Here is a 9,878-nt window from a genome sequence, read left to right as displayed (position 1 = left end):
ATTAACTGAACTTGTCTGCCTTGTTTTGATCAATGGGATCATTTGGATTGGCATGTACTTTGACTGGGAATATGTCTTGCTAATTTTGAATTGAAAGTTTTTTTTTTTTGTAAAGTGACTTGAGATGACTTGTGTTGGTGCTGTATAGACTGAACTGAACTAAATTCCACTGTGGTAGTTTACTAAGGTTATCATCATACCTAAGGATCTTACAAGTGTGTAGTTTTACCTTCGTTGTGGTAGCAGACACGTAGCTTCCAGTGTATCGTTTGACTATGTCCCCATGGCCCGTGCTTGCTGAGCATCTGACGGCACCACTCGCATGAAATATTTATAAAGGCTCTGAAACCAAAGCAGCAAATGAGCGGATGGTGAGTAAATTAGCAAATCTCCGAGGTTAAAAACAACCACATTTAACCGATTCAAATTTTCTCATCACCTTGTCACTGAGGTCCATACTTGTTGCCGAGTAGGCGATCTGCGGTATGTTTGAAAAGCTGCAGCAGATTCCTGCACCTGAATGGCCACTGAGCTTGACCCCGGTCCAATTAAACCAACGATGGGGTTTCTTTCCCCGCATCGGAGTAGCAGATGGGTCTGCACACTTCATGGTTGCTGCCCCTCCGCCACCTCCTCCTCCTCCACCTCCTCCTCCTCCTCCTCCCCAAGAGGTCACACCACCCCAGTCCTCAGATTCATCAGAAGACACCAGAGAATCCCTTATGAACTCGATGCTCTGCTCCAGAGCCACAGCAGAGTGCCAACAGGAGTCCCGGATCTCGCAGCCCAGAGTAATGTTGGGAAGGATGTTTTGGTCAGCGTTGATTCGGTCCAGCGTCAGCATCATGGCCTCCACCCTCTGGATGCCGTACTGCTCACGCACTTCGCCACACTTGCGTTCATGAACCTGAGCCAGGCAGAATAGAAAAGAAAAAAAAATTAAACAAAAATATACTTTCACTAATTTTGATGTTACTTTTTGCTTGTCTGCATATTGCAAGGATTTGTTTTGGTCCAATTATGCATAATGGGATGAGAAAAGCTTAAATGTCAGTGGGTGGGTACTGGTTACAGAGGCAACTAATATAACTTAAACGTTCATCAAGAGGTTTTATTGTTCCAAAATAAATATATATTTCTCTGAAATAATGTGCAAACATATGGGCACAAATATAAGGAGTAATAGTTTTGACAATAATTTAACAAAGTTTGTGTCGCCAATAAGTGGATAATTCAGAATTTCATGAAAACGTCTTGAGGAGTTAACATTTTACCTCCACTGGATCAATTTCTTAGTGTCTTAATTTAGTGTTGATCCAGATTACTTTCCATATGATAGCGGCTAATCTGTGCAGACTTCTACCCCTTTAGAGCAACGCTAACCCCATAAACGTCATAGCAGGTTATCCAAACATTGTTTTCTAAGCCTTTAAATAGTTATAACATTTGCACTGGGCCATTATTTACCATTAAGATAACATATCATTTACACAGGAAATGGAGGTAGGAGGTGGTGCACCACCACTAAACGTCCTGACAGAGATTAAGAATGAAACATTGAAAGCATTTCACTTGAGAAAACCAGTAACTTGCACAAAGGAAAAACATTGTTGTTGTTTAAGTAAAAAAAAATGTAGTGTTGATCTTCACTCTGCCTTACTTTTCTTTCAGGCAGTTTCTCTGACTGAAACACTTACTACATATTTCGTTCTAGGTACGTTTCACATAGGAAGATCATTGTTGGCGCACCAACCAGTACCTCCATTTCAGATCTAAATGGTGTAGCATTTGTGAGAACCACTATCATTTTTGAGATTTGTTATTTTTAAATGGTAGTCCCCTTTAAACTTGGCTCCTCCCAAATGAAACATCAGCTTTTGTCCCCGGGACCCACTAATCTGGATTTATACTGAATGAAGACACAGAGAGCGTCATATAGTTCAGGAAAGAAATTAGCTGCTCAAATCCTTCTAAAAAAAAATTTTTTTAATCTTGAACTAACCCTTTAATATCAAATTATTTCGGGTTTTTCGGTCAAATTCGGGCAAACATAACACTGCATGCCGACAACTTTATAGCACAGACACCATGTTGCAAATGTACACAGAGACGATAAATCACCTTATCAGCAGTAGGCTGGTGATGGACAGAAAACAAAGCTCCTATGATGATGTCTCCGGGCATGTGTGCCACAATTCTCCGTTCACTGGAGTCAGATCCTTCACACCACACCCAAATCGACAGAAGCAGCAGAAGCCAAAGCATCATCATGGTAGACCGAGGTAATAAAGCACAGGCAGATCTCAGATTGTATGCGCAGAAGTGTCACAGGGTACTACTGTGCGACAAACGGCTTGGCTGACCATCTCAAGAGCTGGTGGCGCAGTGGAAGGCTTGAAACAAAAGTCATTTTAGTATTCTCCCTTTCCAACTTGCTTTTTGACGGCTGCTTGTGTGTCATGGGGACAGCTGTAGCTGTGCAATCTGGAAAATTCAGGAGAAAGTCTGAAAAAAGTTTCACTGATGGTTGAAACGACTCCAGGATCCCCCAGTGACAAGGCTGCGCTGGTCTCCCCTGGAACAGGCCAATGAAAGACATCTTCCCAGAAACCTGTGGGAGTGAAAAGATTCAATTAGACTTCAACCCTTTCATCACTGTATCCACAAAGCCTTGATGAATATGTGGCCAATAGATATTAGAATGTAAGAAAAACACAGTGGCTGTAGCTTCAATAAACCTGGGATGAACAATCAAACAGGTAGATCGGCTTTTGATCTAGATTGGGGTCAATATATATATATCGGGGTGCAATCAGATAGAATGCCTAAGATTATTTTTAATTTATTGTTGTTGTTTTTTTGTTTTTTAAATTACGTGATACAAATCGGATTTGACCTGCTGAGCTTAACTTATGCTGCATCCAAGTCCTCTAAGAATACCACGTTAGGTAGGCCTGCTTGAAAATGATAAGTAGTATTATAAGCAGTGAAAATATGTCAAAAATAAAAAGTCTTACACTGAACAACCTGTTTTGCAGTTGTGGCACGTGTGCAAATAAGTTAGAAGCTTTTGGTCTAAAAAGCATCCTATCTTCTAGCTTTTTCCTTGTTTTTTATTTATTTATGTCTTGTCTTTTGTTGTTTTTATATTTTTTGACATGTTCTCCTTTTTAGACTTAATAGAGGTTTTGAATACACATGTTTCTCTTAATTCCTGCAGTTAAAGGAACGGAGACGACAATCTGCTAAACAGCTGAGACATCTGGGGAATTGCTGCGTTTAGCATTTTAAACAAGTGTATAATGGTGTTTAGCTGGGGAACGTTAGCTTGCGAAAGCTAACATTCGCAAGCTAACGGTTGACTCAGCCTTAGCTGTTGCCCATTTGTAACAACAAAGAAATTACAGTTAAAACCCCAAATAACACACACAAGAATGAAGCCAGTGATCACTTTTTTTTCTAAATACCATGCTCGTTGTTAAGCTAATGCTTGAAAAGCTACTGAACAGATATTTTCTCACTTAATATGTTTGTGTTAGCCTATATTACAGCAAACATTATTTGACTGCCGTTTTTCCAAACTGAAAATAAAACTTTGAATCAGTGTGTCTGTGACTAATATAAGGGAACGCAGCAATATAACAAAGCAAGATGGCATGTTTTGGAGAAAAGCAGGATCAGATTCAGTAAAACCTTCAGCTTTTGCACATAGTCACATACAGTAGCTGCAGAGCAACCCTGAGCGGCCGTTTCTTTTTGCAGCTCAATGTGATGACTACATTATTGGCTGTGGACCAGCTCTCTACATGCCTTAGGTATCGATGCTTCACAAACACCGGCCCAGCTCTTGTACTGTGCTCCCTATGGGGAATAGTTCTACATCACTGTGAATGAGCGGAGTCACCACTGTGTCAACGTGATATCAATATCTCAAACACAACAGCATTTCACGCATGAAGCAGCTGTGAAGAACTGCTGCTTTTCTAAAAGGGTTTCGGCAACCCTCTCATAGGTCTCATCCCTGCAGCTATAATTTGCCTGCTGAATGTCTTTATGTTTTACCACTTTGTGATTAAAAGCAGGAAAGGAAAAGGAACCAAACGGCGTCTTTACGATGAAAAGTCAAGAGAGTTTAGCTTGTATCTGTGGCCATTGTGTCTTCCTTTCATTTTAGCAAAAAAGTATCTTTCTGGATTGTGCTTGCTATCACTAATTGGAGAATGCATAGCTTGTGTTTTGTACCCTTTAATGAGGCTCAAAACAGAGATTTTAACTATCAGACCATAGTTTGGTGAGATCTTTCCTTTCATTCCTTTGCCCCGTTTCTTTATTCACTGATATAACTACCTGACTTCAGGTTTCATTTTGCAGAACCCCAGTTAGTTTTGTTCATATACCTACCTTTAGCTACATTTTCATAGTTTATCATCACCTGTTGCAGTATATATTCTGCTCATCTAGTCGGTTTGACACATATTCCATCTGTGTTGGGATTAATCGTCTAAAATATGCATCTGGCGACCGCGCAAAAGGACAAAGCGGGTTCCTTTCTGTTTACGCGACAGTTTAGTTTTCATTTCTTATCCAGACCTAATGATCACATGACCATTCTGGCTTGAAAATTCAAAAGGTCTGTAAACGAACAATGAGTGCTCCCAAGTGACGCTGAATTAATCAGAACAGATTTGTGAACGTGGCCTCTTCCATTTGCCGTGCTCGTGCCACGGAATTTTATTTGACCTAAAAAAAAATCTGCTTCAGCCTCGGTTAGCTGCTGATTACATTACGTACGTACCGTATAAACCTTATTTCTCTAAAGCTGCGACAGAGAGGCAGATACGCAATGGCTTGACAGGGAAATAACAGTCAGTTCGGTTGTAAGAACGTAAGTGACATCCATTCAGCAAACCCTTCAATTAGACATCTGTTTGCATGTCTCCGGCATTCGGTTTGACATCAGTACGTCACCAATACTTCATTCAATCAGTCGATCTAAAAAGGTAGCGAGGAGCGTCGAGATTTAGAACAAGGTAGCACGCGTTGGAACGAAGAGACAGAGACATTGTTTGCCGAAAGCAGTAGATAAAAGAAATAAAAAAAAACATGAGCTGGGCAGCGGATGTAGAGCCTGCTTGAATCTAAATGGGCGTGTCAGGCCGGCAGGAAGGCTCACTGCTGCTCCAATAACGAATGAATAAAACCAAACTAAGCTTCGCTGCGCTCGCACACCCAGTTATTTAGTGATGCAACTGAGTGTCGGTCTCTGCTTCTCGCTCCCTCTGCCTCCCGTTCCCCCTAGTCTGCTGGTGAAACACACGAGCAAGCCAGCGCCGAGCTTTAAGAAGGCGCCTCAGGCTTCGGGCCGGTTTCATAGCGGCAGCACGTCGCTTGTGCAGAACATTCAGATCTTCATTTTGGCTCTCGTTTCAGCAGATCAGGCCATACAGGCCCGCTGTGTGTCCCTCGTGTCTCAGCAGCGGCTCGAGCCGTCCCGCAGTTTGGGAGTCTTTGGTGTGTCGCTCGTTGTTTATGTGCGGAGAAAGTGTCAGAGGCGCCGTTTTTTTGGCTGAATATGCAACCCCTCATGCATTTGTTCATTATCGCATCTTTTTATCTGCGGGACAAAAAACATGTTTTCACTGTAGTTTATTTAAACAGGCAAAAAAAATAATAATTACAAAAAACGTTTTCCAGATTAGAATAGTTTACACTTGTATTCTGAACCACAGTGCAGGAAGGCAGATATTCTTCCCAATAACATAATTTCTCAAGGTATACCTGCAGTCACTGGTCTGGTTTCTAAACTTAGGTATGAACAGCTGTCACTGTTTGTGAACACCAGGGCTGGAAAGTAACTAGTTACATTTACTCGGGTTATTGTAATTACGACTTGCAAGTGCTTTGTACTATTTTAAGTAGTATACAAAAGCTGAACTTTTACTTGTACTTGAGTATTATTTGATTTAAATATTTTACCCAGTTACACTCGATATTGCATCTATTACCTAGTTAAAAAAAAACAAAAAAAAAAACACCGGAAGCAACAGCAGTGATCCATCGGCTGGGTTTGAGGTCAGAGTTATCAGACCCCAACCTGGAGGCATATCAGTCGGACATTAGTGGTGCTAGCAAAAGCACATCTGCTACAGCTGAAGTTAGCCACCAAGAAAAAGAAAAGAGTATATTGTTTAATGTTCAAGATACAGCTAAAAAAAGTGAGTTCAATCTACAAACGGACACAGTTTGAATGTGTTTATTGGACTTGTCATCTAGTTTATTTGAGCTGTTTACCCAGTTTACAGCGGGATGGACTGCATTAAAATGATGCATCATACCTGCAAAATATTTATAATGTCATATGTTGATATGTTTTATTTTTTGTGTAGTATTTTTATTTAGAAAAGTGCTCATTTAATTAAAATATCCCCTGTTTTTGTGAATGGATGAGAGGGAGTTTCTTCTACGTAACGTTTAATTTAATGATGTGCTGTTTACTTGAGTAATGCTTTACCCTGGTAACTTCACTTGTATTTAAGTAAACTTTTATTAAAGTAACTTTACTTTTACTTGAGTGCATTAATTTGGTAATTTTTCCACTTCTGGTGAATACTTTCCACTTACAGCCGTTTACAGTATGGAAAACTGCGGTTACACACAGTTTCAAGTATGATTTAAACAGATAGCAATGTTAAGAGTCCACCTGTTTGCGAATTGATTATGAATGTCGGATCTGGATCTTTTCACGTCCAGAGCTTTTGGTCCAGCTCTTTCTTCACCACAATAGACTAAAGAAGTGTGAATATTACCACAGACAAGGCAGCAATCAATGAATCCATCTCCAACATGGCATGTGAGCGATACACCAAGTCCACCATTTGAGGCAGCGACTGACCCCCAACCCGAGGGGAGACACTCTATCAATCTTTTTCCGATTCAGAATCCCGGCCTCAGACTCAAAGGAAATGACTTTGACAGGTTGTGACCATTCCAGCATATGCTGAAGGTTATGGGGTTGAGGACACTAACAAAACCACATCATCTGCAAGTAGAAAACATGAAAATCGGAGGTTTTCAAACCTGACACCCCCCTTTATTCGACTATGCCAAAAGATCCCATCCAAGAACACCAAAATCAGGATTGTGACAGCGGTCTGTCCTGGTGGAGTCCAACACACACTATTACCATCAGACATGTTTCCATTAATGGAAACACGTCTGCCCTGAACCCTCAGTCACCCTGCGCTGTTTATTGGCAGCGTTTTAACTGCGAGAGTAGTCAATCAGCTTCTCTCATAGAATAAAAAGTTGTGATTTTCAGAAATAAAAATAACCCTGTTGTTTGACCCAGTTCAAATTTTTGTTCATAGCAGTAAAAGAAAATACAGAACTTTAAATTAGTTGGAACTAGGATGACTGAAACATTATGTGAAGACTATTCTTTTTTCTTTTCAAATCAAAATGCTTACTTAGCGCCCTGCGGTCACTAGGCTTCACGCCGAAGGTTCAGGGTAAAACCAAATTGCCTAAAATACCCGCGTCGACTTCTGAGGTGAACTTCCACCCGAGTCATGTGGTTTTACCCAATGCAATGAAAACAGAGGCAGAGATAATGACTGGTCCCAGATAACTACCTTAATTCCTGGAAAAGGTTCCTGTGAAATCAAGATGATTATAGCGATGAAACCCCCAGCAAGAAGCCCCTTTTTTTTCATTTGCAGCCCTCTGAGTCAACTACTGGGTTCCCCTATCACACTCTTCCATGTTGCTTTCTTGTTGTGGCGCCTTAATCAACAACTCATTCCCTGAAGAAACATCTCCTACACACCATTAAGCTTTTATACCTTTAGCTCTATCCAAAACTACACACAAGTGTATAATGCACACCAATGAAACAACTTTTACACCAACATAAGGAGGGATCCAAACGAACCTCTATTATGCAGACCTCACTTTAATATACTGCATCTTATTAGAGCTGACAGACGGTTTTCTGTGTCGAGAAAACCTTTAACTTACTGTGCGGCAGAGAGGATACATTACCCTTTACACGATATGCAGAAATACAGTTCTTTTCTCTCGCTCTCTCTCTGCTCTGTACGATGCAGATATTTGTGTTTGTAATTAGCGCAGGTGCAGCAGCAGCAGGCAGCGTCTGGGGAAATTCAGGTAAATTGGAGTTGCTCTTTTCATCACGTGCAGAATTTCACATTCACTTAAAAACCCAAATCCACTGTGCACTTTTCCGTCAGCAGAGCCGGGGGGCAAAGGGGTCACCCACAGGAAAATATACATCAGTAAGCTGCCTGCAATTATTCGCCTACCCAAACTAGGAGACAAACACACAGCGGGGGGAAAAAAGAGTGAGCAACCCGTATGCCATTCACAAATGGACGGCCGTCCACCCACGTGAATTCAAAAAAGGTCTGTTCCGTTATCACCCTGATGGAGAGAGCGCCTCTCTCTCCTGCTATAGAGAAACACTCCCTAAGGATGAACGTGTTCGCTGCTGTGTGACTGCATACATTTTTACAGAAATCTGAGAAAGAAAATTAAAGAAAGAATAAGTGACACCAACACTGGACCGTTTTAGTTTCTGGAATTGATCTGGAAAAGCTTACAGTAAATAGGTCACTCTGCTTCCTCTGTTGTTCCCCCGTTCTGGGAAGGCTTTTGCTCTTTTGCTGAGTGGGCGTGTGACAGTGTGTCTCCCTGTGCTTCTTCTCTTAATCCTGAGTGGACAAGGGGACCGTTTTCTCCAGAGAAAACAATGTTTTGGCAGGTTTTGAAAAAGTTTTAATATTATTACCTACTCTAGTGTGTTGCTTTATTTCTGGAATAATCTCTGTACCATTTCAGGAGCACTTTCTGAGGCTAGGATTAAAAATACTGTCAACATTGTGTTTGTTTGTTTTTGTTTTTTGTTGGGGTTTTTTCAGGTTTATATGTGTGCATTTTTCTAAATATTTCATATTAGTTATTATCAAGCATTAATAGCCAAACGAACCTGCTGTTCAGTACAAGGAGCCTTAAATGGTTGTTATACAAGCGCAGTGACATGACCACACGTGTCATCAGCACGGTAACAGCCTTACCTGACGCAAACGCCATAAAAGGTGTGCAAGAGCGGCATGCATCCCCCACCCAAACAGGCATTGACCCTTTATCGCCTCTCCTGCAATCCGGTGAGACTTTCCGCTGTTGGTCTTCTATGCAGAGCACCTTAATTACACCGTATACTTTAATCCCTGTCTCTCTCTGCATGTGTGTGTGTGTCCTTTTTTTTTGCATGCATGCATAAATGCATGCATTCCGAGTTTAATTACCAGACTGATCTGACATCTTGCAAGCCCTTAATTAATCACCGACGAGCCGCGTCTGGTCAAAGTGCCTGGCTCTCCAAGGAGAAAGACTGGCGCAGCGCCGCAACAGTCAGCCGCGACCGCAAAACGCGGCGAGAGACCAACATCTGCACCCGATCAAACTCATCGCGATTCGTTGTGACCGAACGGAGGGTGCAAAAAAATTAAATAAAATAAAATAAACACATGAGAGAGACCCAGTCCTAAACGAGCGCTGCTGCAGCATGCACAGATGGAAAAGAGGGGTTCATCCCCCCCTCACCCCCCCTCAGTCTCACTGACATCTCTGTGCGCCCCGCCAACGCCAGAGGAACGGGATGTTTCCTTAAAACCGGGTTACCTTTTTTGGGGAGTCATGATCAAACCCAGAGGTTAGCGCAAGTTCCGACGGCAGGAAAAAAAAAAAGTGCGACAAACTGATTCCAGTCAGAAAGCCACAGCAGGGACACTCAGTACCTCTCCGGTGAATAAATTACCTTTTATCTTTTCACTCTAGCTTCATTTCTCTCAAATCTTAAC

The 9,878-nt window shown here is 41.6% G+C and overlaps 1 protein-coding gene across 1 annotated transcript; it reads right to left on the bottom strand.

Annotated features, from left to right (window-relative positions):
* Positions 1 to 574: 574 nt before the first annotated feature.
* Positions 575 to 9,878, bottom strand: LOC118566761 (metabotropic glutamate receptor 5-like; the record flags this gene model as incomplete). Its single annotated transcript, XM_036150133.1, has 3 exons — positions 9,700 to 9,878; positions 2,122 to 2,611; positions 575 to 907 (listed from the first exon to the last, which is right to left on the bottom strand). Coding segments are annotated over exons 2-3 (483 nt in total), but the record flags the coding sequence as incomplete, so codon positions are not given.

The sequence above is a fragment of the Fundulus heteroclitus genome, chromosome 18, assembly GCF_011125445.2.
Source record: "Fundulus heteroclitus isolate FHET01 chromosome 18, MU-UCD_Fhet_4.1, whole genome shotgun sequence".
Lineage (NCBI taxonomy): Eukaryota > Metazoa > Chordata > Actinopteri > Cyprinodontiformes > Fundulidae > Fundulus > Fundulus heteroclitus.
Note: the sequence above shows the minus strand (reverse complement) of the source record. Positions and strands in the feature narration are given on the sequence as shown.